Source organism: Lactuca virosa, chromosome 3, assembly GCF_052849685.1.
Source record: "Lactuca virosa cultivar CGN04683 chromosome 3, Lactuca_virosa_CGN04683_v6, whole genome shotgun sequence".
NCBI classification, from domain to species: Eukaryota; Viridiplantae; Streptophyta; class Magnoliopsida; order Asterales; family Asteraceae; genus Lactuca; species Lactuca virosa.
Window position 1 is genome coordinate 8228311 of NC_136428.1, and position 19126 is coordinate 8247436.

Genomic DNA, 19126 nt, shown 5'->3' on the forward strand with positions numbered 1-19126 from the left:
TTCAGCATGGTTTTGGGATAGCCAGTCCATTCCTACTATGATGTCGAAGCTACCAAGTTCCATAGGAACTAAATTGACAGAAAATTTATGACCGCAAAAATCGAAAGTGCAATCTTGGATGACTGCATTGAGTGAAACGTATTTTCCATCGGCGACTTCTACGGTAAAGTACTCATCAAGAATCGTGCGAGATGTGTGAAGTATGGGCTCAAATTCCAAAGACACAAAACTTTTATCGGCACCTGAATCAAAAAGTACTGACGCGTAGCAGTCATTTATGAGAAACGTACCATTTACGACCTTGTTATCGGTCTTTGCTTGGGTTGCGGTAATGACAAAGGCTCGGCCTTTGGGAGCTGGAACCTGCATTGTTGGATTTGCCTGGGCTTGGGTGTTGATGATATTGACTAGCCTAGGACACGCGTTTCTGAAATGGGTGGGGTCACCACAGTTGAAGCATGTTCCAGTTGGATATCGGGTTTGTGTTTGCTGATTTGAGGGTAGATAGAGTGGTCGCTGAGTTTTTGGTGCACGACATGTGTCCGCCAAGTGGCCATAGCGACCACAATTCGTACAGAGGCGACACGGGCTGGTGGTCATATGGTGATAGTTACAGTGGTTACAGAGGGGGTGAGGTCCGGTATACGGCTTTTTGTTCGGTTGGGCTTGTGGGGTGACTTGGGTGATAGGAGTACCAGGGGTAATAACAGCATGGTTGTGGTGATGACTTTTCCGCTTCTTTTTGTCATGTCGGTGGGAGGACTCGGACTTGACAATTAGGGGGGTCTCAGGGGTCGGCTTTTCAGTTGACATCTTTGAACCCTTGCGTGGGAGGACACCATCATTCATATTGTCCTCGTTGAGTTGACCTGCTATTTCGATGACGGATTCTAGGGTAGATGGCCTGCTGCTGGTCCCGAATCACGGATCTGGCGTGGTAACCCTTTGATGTAGCGACGTATTGCAGTTTTCATAGGTTGAACCATGTGAGGTAGGAGTCTCGAGAGATCATGGAATCTATTGGTGTAGGTCGCGTTGTCGCCTCCCACCTGTTTCAGATTCCAGAATTCATCCTCGAGAGTTTGCAATTCGCTGTCAGGGCAGAACTTCTCCATCATGCGTTCCTTTAGTTTTGACCAGGTCATTTCCAAGGCAACAACCTCTCCCTTTGCCCGTTTTTCTAGGTTCCACCATGTGAGAGCATGACCTTGGAGGCACCCTGTAGCATGACGGACCATCAGGTCCTCAGGACACTCGCTATGGATGAAAGTACTCTCCATTTCTTCAATCCATGTGAGGAGTGCGGTGGCACCATCGATGCCTTTGAAGTAAGGCGGATTGCAGTTACGAAAGTTCTTGAACGAGCAACGAGGAGTGGTTGCTGGAGCTTGTGGATGAAGAGAATGAAGTTGGGTTGCAATTGTTGGGATGACGTTTGCTACCTCCTTGGCGATAAGGGCAGCTAGCCTTCGGTTGTTGCGAGCAGCGTATGGGGGTCGTAATGCCATCTACGAGAAACACGCATATGGACTTGTGAGTTATTTGTAAATTGATTATGGAAATAAAGTTTTTAGACATTGTTGGGTAAAATAATTGTAAAACACTTGTTGGGCCATGGTTAGGAGTGTTGGGCACCTTTTGGGCTTTCCATGGTTACTAAATGTGAAACATGTAGCACTTGCGTGGGCCCCCACAAAACTAAGTTTTCACATGTCTTTCCCACTACTAGGCCCATTAGGGAACTTAATAGTCCAATGAGTTGGCCATTTTGGAGTGTATCCTTTCGGATACGTTTGATAAGGTCGGGTATTTTGATGGCTCAAAAGTAATGTGAATGACGCGCTTTGGCCTATAGGTTTGGGAACTCTCGCCTTTCGTCCCCAGATAAGCAAACTGGTCCCTCGGTTGATTGGGATGTATACGAATGCTTGCCTAGTCAGGACTTTCAGGCTACCGGCACCTCCCCCTTCCAGTTACTACGCGTCCATTACTATGATCCTACCCAACTAGAGTGGATGACTTTGAATTTCCTATGAGCTCTAAGGAATATATATGTATATACATTTTTTTTAAAACCACTTGAATATGTGTGTGATTTTCAGAGAAAGAGGAGAATATTCACCAGTGTATGCACACATATAAGTGTCAGGAGTAATACGTATGCACTTAAGGGAGCAATTAACACACAAAGGTATTCCTAGGATTTTCTAAGTGTGAATTGCATGCAGTTGTGTGTGCATTTTATAAACTAGCATACGAGAGGACCCTAGAGGCTATAGACTAGGTCAAGGCAATTAACCTAATTCCCTATAGTCAAGGGCTCTGATACCAATCTGTCACACCCCGATCCTTGTCGGAATCGATCAAGGCGTGATATATTGTTCAAAGTCTCATGACAACTATGTTATAATATGATTAGATTCAATTAAGTACTAAGTATGCAAACAAGATCCACAACATACAAATACAAATCCAAATACGAACAACATTTATTACATCAAATTTAAATAGTCTTGTGGATTTCTAAGGCACAACCTATTTTTCATCAACTTCATTCTTCAAATCTGCATCATGGGTAAAAACATGTCAACTACGAGAGTTGGTGAGTAATCTAATTTTAGTAGAGAAAATTGTGAAGTTGAAACATTTATAATTTGAAATTTGTTTTCTTTTGAAGTCGGCAAACAATTGTATTTGAGATAACGGTTTATAAATCAAAAATTGATTAACAAATGATAACAACAACAATAAGTCCTCACCCTATATATATATATATATATATATATATATAGGATGGAGCATCTAATCATCAAACACACTCAACCACGTGCGATCAATCACCTTAGCGTCCCAAGGCGGGGTGGTCAACCCAATAGCGCTATTATTGTCCATAACGTACCTCAAGAATACGGGCATACTCATGGAGATTAGACTAAAAATGGTAATGCACTACAAGTACATGTAGCGTAAACAAACAATAGTTATACAATTAATGACTCACGTATAAATGTCCCAACAATGTCTCAATTGTGATAAAACAATAAAATGAAGTTGGAACATATTAGAACCACATGATACACCCCAAAAATATTGAAAATTATAAAATATGGGGTAGATTACTCACATTAGTCCCAAAACGAAATGCGTGTGTCGTACGATAGACGGTTCGGGTCAAAATGGCGTAGAACCTAATATAATTAATAGTTTTGGTTTAGGAACTGCTAAACGAGAATGGAGTATTAATACAAATAATTAGACACATATTCTTATATTAGATGAATTAACAATAACTCATTTTGATTAGAATATTAAGGTATTCATTTGTTAAATGAATTTTAAATTGAATTAATTACTTTGCATAATTAATTTATATTTTCAATTTAGGCCAGATTTTAATAATTTCTTATTAAAATAATAACTTGCCCAATTATAATTATTTACAGATTTTAACAATTATTTATATGAAATAATCATTAAAATGCATTTTTTACATGCTTAAATACTTAGGAAAATGGTTTTAAATAGTAAACAGTATTGAAAAATTATGAAATTATTAGAAAATCATTATTTCATATAATATTAATTACTGTAAAAATTTTATATTTTTCTGAACTGTTTTAGTATTTATTTAATACTTTAATGATTAAACAACAACAAAATCCGGGAAAAATAATAAATGATTCCCAAAAATTCTGTAAAATTAACCATAGTTTTATAACATGATATAGAGCCCATTGTATAAGTTTCGGATATTTGTGACTATGGGAAGTATTTTTTATATATTTCATTATTCATTAATCAATAAAATCATAAATAATAGTAAACAGTAGTATAAATGCATGAAACTTCATAAATTATGTTTAATCAATATATAGGTCATCCCAGAATTTTCTCAGAATTTATTGTATGCAAAAAGTATTTTATGTGAATTATTGCCCTACTTTATTGCAATAATTATAGTAATTCAATAAAAATAAGTTATTTTCTGAAAATTTCTAGAACTTCTTATTTTATTGATGGGACTCTGAGAAAAATCAGTTTTATGCATAAAATGAGTTTTAGATAGTTTGGTGGATTTAATTTGTTTCTTGTATGAATTTGAAACTTTTAACAACATACCTTGATGAATGCTTCAAGAGGGATGAAGATTTGAGTATAATAGATTGTTATTGGCTGGAATATGAGTATTTCTTGTATGAATTTCGAGATTGAGAGTGAGAAAAAGAATAGAGAAGGTTTAAGTGGTGAAGAGAATAATGTGTTGGGAGAAAAAGGAAAGGAAAGTGGATGGGAGGTGTGAGTGGGAGACCATGGGAATAATCTTTTTGCTTTTGGTGGTCTTCATAATTTCCCACTAACACAAGCATCTTTTACATAATTAATATAAGAGTTTTATAAAATTTAATGTAAAGTTTATAAAAATAGAGTTTTATAAAATTTAATGTAATGTTTATAAAAAGGGAGTTTTATAAAAGATAGGTTATTATTTGATTATAACAATCTACTTTTATTTGAAGTTTAATTATAGCATTCAAGTTTGATTCTTTTAATTTAATTAGAGCATTATACTTTGATTTGATTTTAATATGGTATCATAATTTAATTTGATTATAGTTATAACGTTGTACTATACTATGTTGCTATTAACGTCAATTTATATCGTAGTGTATGGGTTTTGATCCTATTAGCGTCAAGTAATCTTGAGTAGGGTTTATTAAATTTCCAATTGGGTTGGGTTGACCCGAATCCATTTTAGGCGGATGTCACAACATGTATCCCTTCTTGGCTGATAACATGACCTAAAAAGTTTACGCTACGGAGCCAGAACTCACACTTAGAGAGTTTCGCGTACAACTTTTCGGCTCGCAGGGTTTCCAAGATTTGTCGGAGGTGTCGACTATGTTCTTCCTCGCTTCGGGAATAGACCAGGATAACGTCGATGAAAACGATTACAAAGTTGTCAAGGAATGGACGGCAAACTCGATTCATCAGGTCCATAAATGCGGCAGGGGCATTCGTTAGACCGAAGGGCATTACAACAAATTCATAATGTCCATAGCGAGTTCGGAAAGCGGTCTTGGAAATATCCTCCTCCTGGACCTTGAGTTGATGATAGCCGGATCGCAGATCTATCTTAGAGAAGTAATTTGCTCCTTGAAGTTGGTCTAATAGATCGTCGATTCGTGGAAGTGGGTAGCGATTTTTTATAGTGAGCTTATTCATCTCTCTATAGTCGATGCACATCCTAAAGGATCCGTCCTTCCTTAACAAAAAGAACCGGAGCTCCCCTGGGCGAGAAGCTGGGTCTGATGAATCCTTTGTTCAAGAGTTCGCTGAGTTGGCTTAACAATTCCTGCATTTCTGCAGGAGCCAACCTATAGGGCGATTTGGCGATGGGAGTAGCTCCTGACACAAGATCGATTCGGAACTCGACCTGTCTTTCTGGGGGTATTCCCGGAAGATCCTCAGGAAATACGCCAGGGAAATCGCAAGCCACTGGGATGTCTTAAATATTTACCTCTTCTTTGGATTTATCCACAATGTGAGCCAGAAACGCAGAGTCCTTCTTTTGTAGACACTTTTGTGCCTCAATACACGAGATAAGACGAAGGTTCGTACCGGGTTTGTCTCTGTATATGATTAGGGTTTCGTGGTTAGGGAGATGAAGGCGAACGACCTTCTCGCGACACATAATATCGACATGATGGGGGATCAACCAATCCATGCCGATGATCACATCGAAACTCCTAATATTCACAAGCATCAAGTTTATTTGGAAAGTGTGGTGGTTAAGTGTTAACGTGCACCCAACATAGATATCCCTAGTTGATTCTGTTTTCCCATTAGCCATTTCCACCATGAAGGCTTCATTGAGCTTCTGGGGTTGTTGGTTTAGTAAGTGTTTAAACTTGTTACTAACGAAGCTTCGATCCGCTCCACTATCGAATAAGATGCATGCATATGTATTGTTAAGTGGAAACGTATCGGTGACAACGATAGGGTCTTGGACTGCTTCGCCTTGTCCCAGAGTCAAAACCCTTCCTGATCCTCCATTTCCTTGATTGTTGACATTGGGCCAGTTTCACCGGAAATGGCCAGTCCATCCACATCCATAACAAGTGTGGCTAGCCCCAGTGTTGTTGCCGTTGTTGTTGTTGTTGTTGTTGTTGTTGTTGTTGTTGCGGTTGTTGTTGTTGTTGTTGTTGTTGTTGTTGTTTCTCTGTTGCTGGTTCAGGGGAGGATAGGTCCTACATTATCTTGCCGTATGACCCTTTCGGTTGCAACTGGTACAATGCATCTCCCTGCATTCACCATTGTGATGGAGATTGCATTTGTTGCACTTTGGGAGATTTCTGGAATACTGCTTAGGGGCACTTGGGGTGGATGAGGTTGGAGCATGTGGTATGGAGGGGACTTGGGTGGTTGCAGCATGAATTGTCACTGTTTGTTGTTTCTTTGACAACTTTGTACCTTGTCGTCCCTTCCGCTTGTTATTCTTTCCCTTCTTGTTATCACTCTCCTTCTTGCTTTCAGTTTCCCCTGCTTTTTCGCCCTTCTTGTTGTTGTGGTCTAACAGCTTCTTGGCCAACCTCTTGGTGCTGTTAAAGGTTTCAGGATTCGCGGCTATCACATTTCCTTGAATTGGGGAGGTTAATCCCCAGATGAATCGTTCGATCTTCTTTCCTTTCGAGGTAATCATGCCAGGGCACAACAGAGACAGTTCACTCAACCTTGATATGTAGGCATCGATGTCGGAGTTTCGGACTGTGAGGTTCCATAACTCTTGCTTCATTTTCTGAACTTCGCCACGCGGGCAGTATTCAGCCATCAGCATTTCTTTCAATTCCGCCCATGGCATGACATTAGCCACCGGAAGAGTCATAGCCTCCACATGTCCATTCCACCAGGTGAGAGCTTGATTAACAAATGTGCATGCTGCAAACTTCACCTTGAATTCTTCAGGGCAACTGCATATCTCGAACACCGATTCCACCTTTTCCATCCATCTTTTCAGGGTTATTACTCCCCCTGTGCCATTAAAGGTTCGCGGTTTGGCGTTGGTGAAATCTTTGTAGGAGCATGTCTTGGTAGGCCCCTGGTTCATTCCGTTGTTTGAACTTCCGGCCCCCTGTCCGTTGCCTCCACCATTGTTTCCATTGTGAAACTGCGCCAGCGCTGCCGTGACTGCAGCGGATACAGCCGCTTGAAATGCAACCGAGTTGATTTCTGGAGGCGGAGGTGGTTGATTGTTTCCACGGTTTGGTCTTTGCGGCATCTTGTTGTCATGGAACAGAAAGATGTTGAGTGCGCATCGTGTTTAAGTTGGGAATTCCGTGAATCGATTGTGCATCTAAGTGGTTCCACAGATTTACACCAAATAATAAGAATATAAAACACATAGCAGATAACAACATCACGATAAAACACATAATATTTTTCCACTAATAATATCTGTCTTTGATGCATGAAAATTTTCCCGAAAGGGCATACATAAGGGTACAACGTTTGGCAGCATAACGACTCTATGAGTAGTGTGATCACTTAAACATAGAGTCGGCAGTACATAACGTAGTGCGCATAAAAGAAACATAACCCTAGTAGGTAAGTCTACTGATTCTAAACACACTAGGAGGCGCCCAATGGTGGTAGCGAAATCATATACCAAAATGTTGTGCCAACATCTGAGCCATCTCGGTCATTTCCCCGATGACCTCATCCCTTTCCAGTTCAGCCTGCACGGCTCGTGCCTCAATGGCAAAAAGTTGTTGCCGAAGTGCGGTAGCCTCTGCCTCCAGGGAACGATCCTCACCAACGGGATTTCCTGGTGGAGCAGGGTGGTCCTGGTGTGCCTCGTCGGTAGGTGGTTTCACGGGGGCTTCGTCAGTGTCTCTTTCCTCCTCCATATCGTCATCAGTCCCATCAAACTCATAGTTCGTATCAGTGTACTCGTCGGGCTCAATGTCGGGTGCTGCCCCTTGCGCTTCATCGGGGTCGTCTTCAATCATTCTGTGGGCCACCAGAGCCTGGTGAAACTGAATGCCTTGATGCTCCTCCTCCATGGTGACTGTGCGAGAAATTTGTGATGAGGATCGCGTAAAGAAGGTAAATTTTGTAGAAATGAAATTTTCTTCTTCTGGGCATTAAGTTTTTGTTTTATCGATCATTACAATCACACTCGGGCACATGACAGTCGTACTTTGGGTGAATGTAGTTGATCAGGCTACATTTACCCTCATTACGGCTTCATAACTGTCCGAGCATAATCGAAAATGTTCGAATCCTCCAAGGACTTTTAAATGTTGTTATATTGTTGTTTTTAATATAAGCACATAAGTATGAATTTTTTTATTTTTATTTTTGTTCAGAGTTATTTATTCCCATTGTGTTTATAGTTGCATATCATGTATGTTTAGATATGCTAGTTCACTATAAACAAAGCTCTGATACCAACCTGTCACACCCCCGAACCAGACGGTGGAAACGTCCGAGGGCTCGTGTGACTTAAATTGAAATATCATCACAGTGAATATACATGAAACATAACATAAACATCACCATGCATTAATACATCACAATTTACTTTGTTCACATCAAGTACATTGTTTACATTACAACATCACAGAACATAAATTGTTTAACGATTGACATTGCACAAAAGAAGTTTCGGAAATACGCTTGATGATTCTTCATTCTAACGGTTACCTGAGAATACAAGTTATTTTGAAAACGGTCAACATATATAATGTTGGTGAGTTCATAAGCATGTTGGATATAAAATAGTTTGTATTGTTTGTAAAACCTAGAAAATCCGATATTTTCTGTAACAAAAACTGTTTACAAAAAAAGATGTGATGATCCCATAAGTGTATATGTATGTGATTTCAAAACATGTAAAAGTGAATGCATTTCATAATTCTTCCTTGCATTGTAGTTGTTGTATGTAGAAGTGAATAATGTCGTTCCCCGGAAAACCCGATTTTTTCTAATTTAAATAGTATGATAGTTTTGTATTATTGTATGAATCACTTTGCATCGTCATTCGTCACAGTATATGAATATGATTTCCCATGAACACTTAGATAGTAATGGATCTCTATGTGAATCGTTATAACCATGCATAATAATGACTAATTCGCCTGTCTTGGCATTTTTCCAAACGCCGGTTTTGATCAAGATTTTGTCACCCTAGACTGACCGAGTCTAACTGTAGCGAACAGCTCAGGTGTGGGGGAGTCACCCCCGTATAGATCTATACACAAACTCTCGCTCTCCCTCCAGGAGACTCTGATTATAACTACAGGCTACGGCCGACACTTATTGGTGCCACCTGTTATTTCTCACTAAATCCCAATGAAATTGAATAACATTGTTTTACAACCCGATTGATGTTTTGCGTTAAAATGAAGTAAGCCTAACAGACACGAAAAGACAACGGTGGTCCACTAATCATGTATGTTATTATAGGCTGTCGAGTATGCTACGGACACGTTATAGCCCATTAAGCATATGATGAACGTTTTAGGGCCCCATTAGCAATGCAAATGGGCCACTAAGGCCCAATAGCATGTTAAAGCTTATAAAGGGCCATTTGGGCATGTAATTGGGTCACTAAGACCCAATAAACATGTTGGAATATATTGGGCCCATTAATCATGAAATTGGGCCACAAAGGCCCAATAGCACGAACAGAAGATTTTTGGGCCCAATCATTGTACCATTTATCTGTTTATCGATTTTAAGTTTGTAGTGCAGGTTTTGTTGTATGCCAAATGTTCATTCTTGATGTTAAAAACACTTTGACGTTTGATTTACAATGAAGCTTTGGTTATATATATAAACATTTTAAAAACCATGCGTTATAAATTTTTATATTCTTGGCCCAATAATTTAAATATTAGCCTATTTGACCCAAAAATATTGATTTTGACCAATTTAGCCACTTTATTAGTAAAAATGACACTTTTAGTCCCTTTTGATGAAAATTGACATTTTTGATCCTTAAACCATTTTTTCTTGACATTTTCGGCCCAAACATAATTTAAATAATAATTTCCGCCCAAAAGTATTGTATTTGCCATTTCCAGCCCTTATTTGTAAAAAGTTTACACTTTTGACCCAAATTCCGTAAGTTTTACATTTTTGACCCGAAAATCCAAAACTTTGCATTTTTAGTCAAATTTTTGCATTAAAGTCATTTTCAGCCCTCGAAATAGTTTATTTATGTTTCAGACTCATATTTTGATAAACTTACAACTTCAGCCCCCAAAACTCTTCATTTTTCGTAATTTTGGGCCCAAAAACCCATAAGCCTCAAATGTAAGCCCAATAAACTAAAATTTATGTTTTTGACCCCTTGAGAAGTATTATTTTCAGAAAAGTCAGATTTTTGTGTAAATAAACTATTTTATCCTTATAAAACCGAAAATATCATATTTTACCCAAATCTTTGTTATTTTTGCAAAAATGACACTTATAAAGATTTTTGGCTTTGTTTTCACTTCTTAAGCCTAAAGACTCTTAGATTTTTGAAGTATGTTGTTTATTATGTTATTTGTTTATGTATCCTTCACACTTTAGCCATAGATCTCGAGATATAACAAATAATATCCCATTTTCACAACACAAACCAAAGAAATCACATATAACATGCAAACACACATAGATCAACACATAACACCTGTATTCTCCTCCCAAAAACAAGTAAAAACCGAAAACAAGGGGGTATGAACTCACCTTGGGTTTGTGGTTTTAGTTTTGAAGAAGAAATGAAGAAGTTTTCGGCCTTGAACACCTCCCTTGAGTGGTTTTCGAAATCTATGAAGCAAAGAGGTATAATCCATGGAGTGTTATGGTTTAAGGAGAGATCTTTGAGGAAATTAAAAAGTTAAACCATGAATCCAAATGAAAACTTACCAAGATGATAATCTAAATGAGAAACTCCTTGAAGATCCAAACAAAGCTTCGAAAATTTGAGGAAGTGTAAAAGTTCTTGGAGAGTGTTTGAAGTAAATTGAAATGGTGGTGTGTGTGTGGGTAGCCTCGGCCGAAGATAAGAAGAGAGGGGGAAAGAGAGGGTGATGTGATGTGCATAGATACCCTGTATGCAATAGTGAGGTGTCTCATGCACATAATTCACTTCATTTTCCTTTTTTTTTATTTGCATATATATATATATATATATATATATATATATATATATATATGTGTGTGTGTGTGTGTGTGTATATATATGTATGAATGTGCGTATATATATATATATATATATATATATATATATATATATATATATATATATATATATGTATGGGCCGATTTTGTTGGGTTTTAAAAAGGGAAGAATGGGTTTTTCTTGGGCTATTCATAGCTTTGTTCGAATTTCATAGGCCCATAATTACTTTTCGGCCCATTGGACTTCTTTGGATGGTTCTCGACCCAATTGTATAAAAGAATAGGTTTATGGTCCATGAAAACTAATTGAATCAATTATGGCCCAAAAAGGCTTATTGGAGTAGTTTATTCCATTTTAGGCCCAATATGGCCCAAAATGTTAAATCTCATGAAGGTGGGTTGAATTAGAGCCCAATTAAGGGTTCTAAGCCCAAACTACTCAAATTGGAAACTTATTGGTCCATTAGGCCCAATAAGGAAATCCTAGTCCATAATGGACTTAAACCGGGATTTTTAGGGTTTCCAATATTTCGTTGACCATTTGAAGCGTTTGTATAGAGTGTTTGATGGAATTTTGTTGTCATTGAATAAACATCATGCATTGCTTTCAAGTTTTGGCTACAATTTTGCCATTGTTAATGTTTACAAAAGCATAGAATTTTCCTGGTTGTGACACATATGTTTAAACAAACTCATAAAGGTGTACCAATGGAGGCCACATTTCATAACCTAGTTTTGCAAGAATCCGCTTGTATCCAAAATCTGAAGAAAAACAATATTTTTTTTGCAATTTAAAACATAAAGAAACATAAATATACAAGTGAGGGTACCTTATTATTAGTGGATATGGTCTTCAATACATAAGGGCTCATCATGTAGAAGTAGAACTGGACTTGAACTTCATTTGCATCGTATGGTTCCCAACTTGATCCAGACCACTCATAGATCTCCACTAAATATTCCTGAAAATTAAATTAATAGTTAATTAATTAATTAGTTAAGGTTTTGTTACAATACTTAGTGGAACTTTCATGCATTTGGTTGTCACGAAATGTAACAGAAATTAACTGCATTCTTTGTAGTAACTAATTTAAAAGTAACAATATATATATATATATATATATATATATATATATATATGACATTATAAATATTTATCTAAAAGGTTATTTGTCAAGAGGTCTACCATCACAGGCAACTCCAGCAACCCTATTTAAGGTTTACGTGTTTGGCATGTCTTCCTCATCAGAGTTTCATGTAAGTCCCTCCAATTGCAGCATCATTATTGAGAAACTACAATGAAATGAAACATGGAATCAGTGCTATATGCAAACCTCATACATGTCTCTGGATAGCTTCTTGTAGTGTCCCAATGAAAAAAGAACCCTTAGTAAAAATATAATGAAATTAAACTTACAAAAAAACCTAAATTTTTATAACAGAATAAGGATTTCCTTAAATTATGATCCCTCTTAGGCGTTTTATCATAAACCTGTAAGACATAGTCAAACATCCAACTTGAAAACATCATCAAAGCATCAAAAACCCCAACGACTAAATTTATCGAGAAGAAATTGAACCAAAATTAAACAATCGAGTAAGGAATTTAAAACAGATGCAGATTCAGATTCATTACCTTAACCAACTTGTAAAGACGTTGAAAGTTGAAACAACTCCTTTGGAAATAATACAAACGATGTTACTATCACCCTTCCCCAGAATCTACCACTTGAATTTATATTCATTGAGAAAAAATATTGTGACGGTGCGTGTTTTTGTTACCATATTCGTTCAGAAGACGGAAGCATTGGAAGCGAGTAAGGGCTGATGTTGGTCGGAAAGCATATTCTTTAATCTTCAATTTGATCCTCTTGTCGTCTGGTAGTGGTCGCCTGAGTATAAATTGTGCGTGCAAGAGAATAGAATACAATGAAATCGAACTCTTATATAGTACTAACTTGACACCACCAAGCAAAACCCACAATAAGAATTTGGGGAAGAAGGCAACGTCAATAGAAATCTGCAGCAATAAATGAAATCAAATTAGGAGTAGGAGAAGTCAAAGGGAAAGAAAAAAGGTATGCTCGGGATCCAGAGGGTCACTCTTATATTCCTTATCAAATAAACCTCGACACACAATTGAGTCATGACGTATGCAGTTAATCACCGGTTGGGGAGGTTGAAGACGTACCAGGGAGGTTGAAGACGTACTGGGGAGGGGAAGCTGCCAGTTCCAACGCGAGAAGAACTGCCCAATAATAACTGTAAATTTTGGAGTTTAAGCGACTGAGATTGAAAATCAGGGGAGTTTGAACGGCTAAGATATGTTGGGCGGTTACAGACTCACCATCAACAATAGTATAAAAAATGATAAAAACCCAACTCAAAATTTAGATGGGTTTTCCAAATCCATCGATTCCTAGTAACTTCTTTTTTGAACAATTTCTTAAATACACAACGATTCACACATAGTTACGTGTTCCATAAAAAGTTACAAGCTTTTATAGCTAAAACGTTGTCACATATTGCGAAGCTTTACGCCTTATTCTCGATTTTTTTTAATAATAAATTCAATAAAGGAAAAGGAATGCAATATTGATAGAAAGAAAGTGAGGGAAAAGAAAATTTTCCTCATTCCATGTTTCCAAGTTCGAAGGAAATGAAAGAAAAATTTTAAGCTTCTGTGTTCCTAAGTTAGGAGGGAAAAGAAAACTAAAAGATTTTCCTTCCCTTCACTTTCTTCCAAAATCCGACCAATTTAGGAGGAAAATTTGAAAGAGAAAATATATGGCTCCAAAATCATTCCCTCACTTTCCTTCCATCAATTAAATTCGAGAACACGATTTTCCTTCGACATCCCTCACCTTCCCTCCATATCCATCAATATCCTTCCTTAAGTAGAACTCGGGAACAAGGCGTTAGAGAACCTTGCCCTATTTCATAAATCCAACAAAAACAAATCTTATAATACACAAAATAATGAAACATCTTACCAGTGGTGAGAGACAAATAGAGGATAGCTTTTGATTTGAACGATAAGTAGGAGTCAGCAATGTTGATCGTAGGGGTCGATCATTCATGACAGTCCTGCTGCTTTCTTCGCTTCTGGTTATCTATGCCCTAGTATACAAAAGTGGATAAGCAAACAGGAAACCGAGGCTTCAATATGACGGGAGCGACCTAATTCCATCTTCCTTCAACACATGGAGGCAAACGATGGTGGCAGCTGCTATGTGCATGTACGTAGACAAAGAGAGGGGATGTGTTGGTGTTTAGGTTGATAGCGGTGCACAGAGAGAGAAGAAAAGGCTGATTGTGGAAGGCAGAGGAACAAAGAGATGGTAGAAAGAGAGGCAGACGGAAAATCGAGGTTTGAATAAGCAGAAAGGAATTCGAAAAGAGACACGAGTCAGGACGAAAGAGATGAGTCATCTTCTATAAGGTGGCATTCGGCTAAAACCAATGAAGTCTACCTAAAACCAATGGAAAAGCATTTGGCTTGGCTGAAAACTAAACACTATTCACCAGCCTTGTCCAAAATTAATATATTAATTAATAATATATATAATAATAGAACGAGGAGATAGAAATGTAAATGAAGAAAAAGGGAAAATCAATAATTTAAATTTAAATGCAGACATGCTTTACGAGACCACCAAGGACCATTTACCTCTTCCTTAAGCAAACATATTCCTATCTCCCACTCTTAAAACTATACATTGATATATTCCACTCCACCACCCAATTTACACATCTTTCCACACGCTCGCAACAGCTTTCATTGAATACATGTCACAGATGCCTCTCCGTCGAAGAATTCCGGTCAGCCGGAGAATCAGACCACCTCATCCGTCACCTTCTACTCACCGGAAAGTAGCAACTCATCGATCGTCATATTGGAAGAAGCAATATTCGAAATCAATCAACAGATGCAACTCCGAGCCTACTCTGTTGGTCGCTGGTATCTCTCTCGCCGATGCTGGTGTTGATGTCGGAGATGATCATCGGTATATGACTCCGCCAGGTGACAGTTGCTCGATTTTTCGAACTCGGATCTCTACAGATGTATTCTCGTCGTCTCCTGAGTTATTGCCTAATTCGCCTGAAAAAAGTAAGGTAAACCAAATCAATTTCTTAATTTCTAATTGTTAGATGTCATGCATGTTCGTTTAGATTTATACACGACGCTCGCAATGATTTAATTCAGTATAATTTGATCCGAATTTGTTCTAAGCCTTAGGCTGTTGAATTAGTCGCAGATACAAATTTAACATGATGATCAACAGCGACTACTGTTTTTGATCGAGAAATTTAGACTTGAAATCAGATACTGCCGATCATAATAATTATGTAGTTTGTCAAAATTGAAGAGAATTCAAAATATTATATTAATGATCGAATATTTTCCTTAATTATATATCTAAACAAATATAGATAATTTTATTGGACAATGTAACATCACAATAACAATCACATATTATCTTAAACTACGTGTTTAAACAAATATTATATATACTTTGTTAGACCGATTAATATGGGGACATGTTAAACTAGTTATACCCTTTTCCATACAAGAAAATATTAAATTCTTATTTTGGATTTACTTCGTGATCTTAACCTAAATATGATATCATCAAATTCATTAGATGTTTCTGATTCAGCCTTATATACAAAAATTTTCTACTAGACTAGTTGTGCTGATGTAGAGTAAACTTTATGGTCGTAATTCTTAATAATAAGAATTATAATTAGAGGTCTGTTATGATCTTATATTCAGATTTATAAAAATAATTTGATTATTTCTTAAATATTTTGATATAGACATGCATGATGTCAAGCATCATGATGATGAACAGTTAATACAAAATTTGTCAATTTCTTTTTACCGACCAAAAATGCGACTTCATATCAGTCGATTCAGACATTCATGGCCGATTAAATAAATGAGATTTTTAGTCAACGTCCATGAAAATGACATACCAAGAACCAATACTTTATTATAGTTTCTGTTTCTAGCTTTAAATGTGCATTACATATCGCATATATATTTTTTCTTTTTAAATCAACACTTTTTATAATGTAATGTTGAAAACTAGGAAGACAAAATATTAAATTGAAGACTTTTGAATGATTTAAAATAGTTTCAATTTAGCTAAAAAAAATCTTAGCGTAATGCAGAGTTACAACAAAGATGCAAAAGTTGTGGTTAAGGTAATGGTTGAGGGAAGCCCGGGACCCATTCGAGCTTTGGTGAAATTGGGTTCGAGTGTTGACGAGACAATAAGACTTGTTATGAACAAATATAATGCCGAAGGAAGGAGTCCTCGAATTCATCAAGATGTCACCTCTTCCTATGAGTTGCATCACTCGTATTTTAGTCTTAAACGTAAGTGTTTTTTTTTTATTTATTTATTTAATGAACTTAATAGGAAGATTACTCTTTTTAAATATAGTATAATAGTTATATTCTAATTAAAACTTATACTGTGAACATAGGTCTGGATAAATCAAATATGATCGGAGAGATTGGGAGTAGAAGTTTCTATATGCGTAAGAGTGTGAATGACAAGGAAGATATGTGTTCTAACGGCTCTGTTGATTTAAAGATTGTTGAGTCTACTACAAACGATTCTCCAACTTTGACTTTGAATATTTTCTTGAGAGGACTTGTATGTCAACAATTCAAGAAAATAATAACAATGACGAATAAGATTTGGAGGTTCTTGGGTTGTTTTGATGGATGATTTTCGATCAAATAAAGATATGTACATATTGTTACTAAAATTTTAGAAGACAAAAATCGTTTCTACATATGGTAATCTACACAATTAAGTATGAATGAAGAATGAATTATTCTTCACTTCTTCTTAACCTTGGATATGTAATAATCCGAAACTTTGGATTTGATATTACACCAAAAAATAGGTTAGTGTCACTCAGACCTATTATTCTATATACAATACATAGAGTTCCATAAATATAAGGTTATGAGGAGGTTACATGTAGGAGCCTTACATCTACCGGGGGTAAAGAGTTTACTTCCATAAAAAGATCTAGAGGATAAAGTAACAAGCAGATAAAAAAATCATTTACACAAAATGGATCAATAGAGTATAAAGCAAACAAGGAGGTATATATATGTATTGTACTGAGAAGCTCACATAAAACAAAATGAGTATGAGATATATGTTACTCTATTGGCCTAATTCTAAACCACCATTCACCTATGTTACTCCACTACCCTAATTTTAAGTCTTCAATCCCGCATATCTACGGTTTTTTTGGGAATTGGATGAAAGAGGGGTGGTGATGACCAAATGAACGGATTTGAGTGGCTAATTAGTTATGTCACTTTCCTTGAAGACTATTTGCACTCTATGTATGGGATACTCAAATATTTGTTTAGAGTATGAGAAGTATATATATTCATGATCATGAGATCCATGAAGTGGACTAGGATGAAGAAGATAAACATTTATAAAAGTTTACAATTCACTTAACAAACAAATCGTTGGGACTAGAAGTTTGGGACCAAAAACTGTCGACCAGATAGTCAGAAACTAAGGATACCACCCAAACTAGAGGCTCCTTATAGCACCTTGTAACCAACTTTTTATATAAACTTAGATATATTTAGATTAAGTTAAAATGTTAGTTATATTATATAACTAACATTTTAACTTAATCTAAATATGTCTAAGTTTATATAAGAAGTTGGTTACATGGTGCTATAAGAGGCTAATATAACTAACATTTTAACTTAATCTAAATATATCTAAGTTTATATAAGAAGTTGGTTATAAGGTGTTATAAGAGGCCTCTAGTTTGGCTAGTAGCCTTAGCTTCTGACTATCCATAAGTAACATAATAGTATATAACTTATATACTATTATGTAACTTATGGATGAGTTTTTCCAAACCAAAGGCCACTTACAACAAGCACACTATAATCATTTTCCGCAATGGGCGCGGCACAATTACCACCACTTTTTTCTCATATAAATAATGAAACGAAACTCGTCTTATACAAGTGTACATTCCATGCCATCGAATTACAAAAAAACATCTCACGTGATAACCACCTTTCACCAAAATATCAGAATATGACCATGAAATCGAAAATAAGATTTGTCAAAATAGTCTTAGTTTTTGAAAGCTGATTCATGAGGTAAAAGTCAATTCGGAAATAACTTATCAAAAATTTAGAACCCGTGTAAAAAATTTCTAAATCCCTATAGATTTCAAAAATCTATTTCCGACGTGAAGTAATTTCAAAAATTATTTTAGGCATTTTTAAGATTATTCTGAGATGTCTTCAAATGTACGAATAAGCGTTTTTCAAATTTATCAACTGAGACATAATCAAAACAAGAGAAGCCATATGTTCAAGTAGAGAACAAGGAAGATGTTACAGGCCAATGAGACACAACATAGTTGGATGAACAGCTTCCTCACAGACGGTTGATAAAGTTGAACACCTTTTATGTTTAATTTAGCATCAGTTTTTTTGTCATTAATTATTATTTTAGTTCTCTCTCCTTTTCTTAATTGAAGATATAATTGGAAAATAAAACAACAAGTACAAAAATGAGTAATAACCCCCGGTAGAGGCTACTACGATTCAATTCAACATTTTGTTCGTTATGCATGCATTTACATTTATATGTTTGCATAGAACTTGTGGTTGGTTTTGATGTGTTTTTTTAGAGATATTGAAGATTATATTATCCGGACAAAGATGGTCAAGGCAAGAAGGGACACCCGACAGATGATCTGCACTTTTCGAAGCAATTTTTGAGCCATCTCATTTGGGATTTTCATCATTTGACCATTAATATAAACATTTTGGTATTGTTTGTTTCTATATATACTATGAGTAGTTAAGATTTTACATTCCAATATTGAGTTGGGTTTTACGCTAAGGGGTGTTTGGTTCGCAAAATGTTTTTTTTAAGTA

The 19126-nt window shown here is 36.4% G+C and overlaps 1 protein-coding gene and 1 long non-coding RNA gene across 3 annotated transcripts; one reads left to right on the forward strand and one right to left on the reverse strand.

Annotated features, from left to right (window-relative positions):
- Positions 1–11731: 11731 nt before the first annotated feature.
- LOC145162195 (uncharacterized) lies at positions 11732–14543 on the reverse strand. 2 transcript variants are annotated; one of them, XR_013738952.1, is made up of 6 exons: positions 14163–14543; positions 13361–13431; positions 12806–13189; positions 12356–12462; positions 12000–12131; positions 11732–11931 (listed from the first exon to the last, which is right to left on the reverse strand). It is a non-coding gene; the product is annotated as an uncharacterized LOC145162195 (long non-coding RNA). The 2 variants fall into 2 exon arrangements; XR_013738951.1 differs by having other exon boundaries at positions 12356–13189.
- Positions 14544–14814: 271 nt separating this feature from the next.
- LOC145162196 (uncharacterized protein At4g22758-like) lies at positions 14815–16980 on the forward strand. Its single transcript, XM_079081414.1, has 3 exons — positions 14815–15285; positions 16348–16555; positions 16666–16980. Exons 1-3 carry the CDS (start codon positions 14959–14961, stop codon positions 16911–16913), a joined length of 783 nt encoding a protein of 260 aa, XP_078937540.1. The 5' UTR covers positions 14815–14958; the 3' UTR covers positions 16914–16980.
- The last annotated feature ends 2146 nt before the right edge of the window (positions 16981–19126 follow it).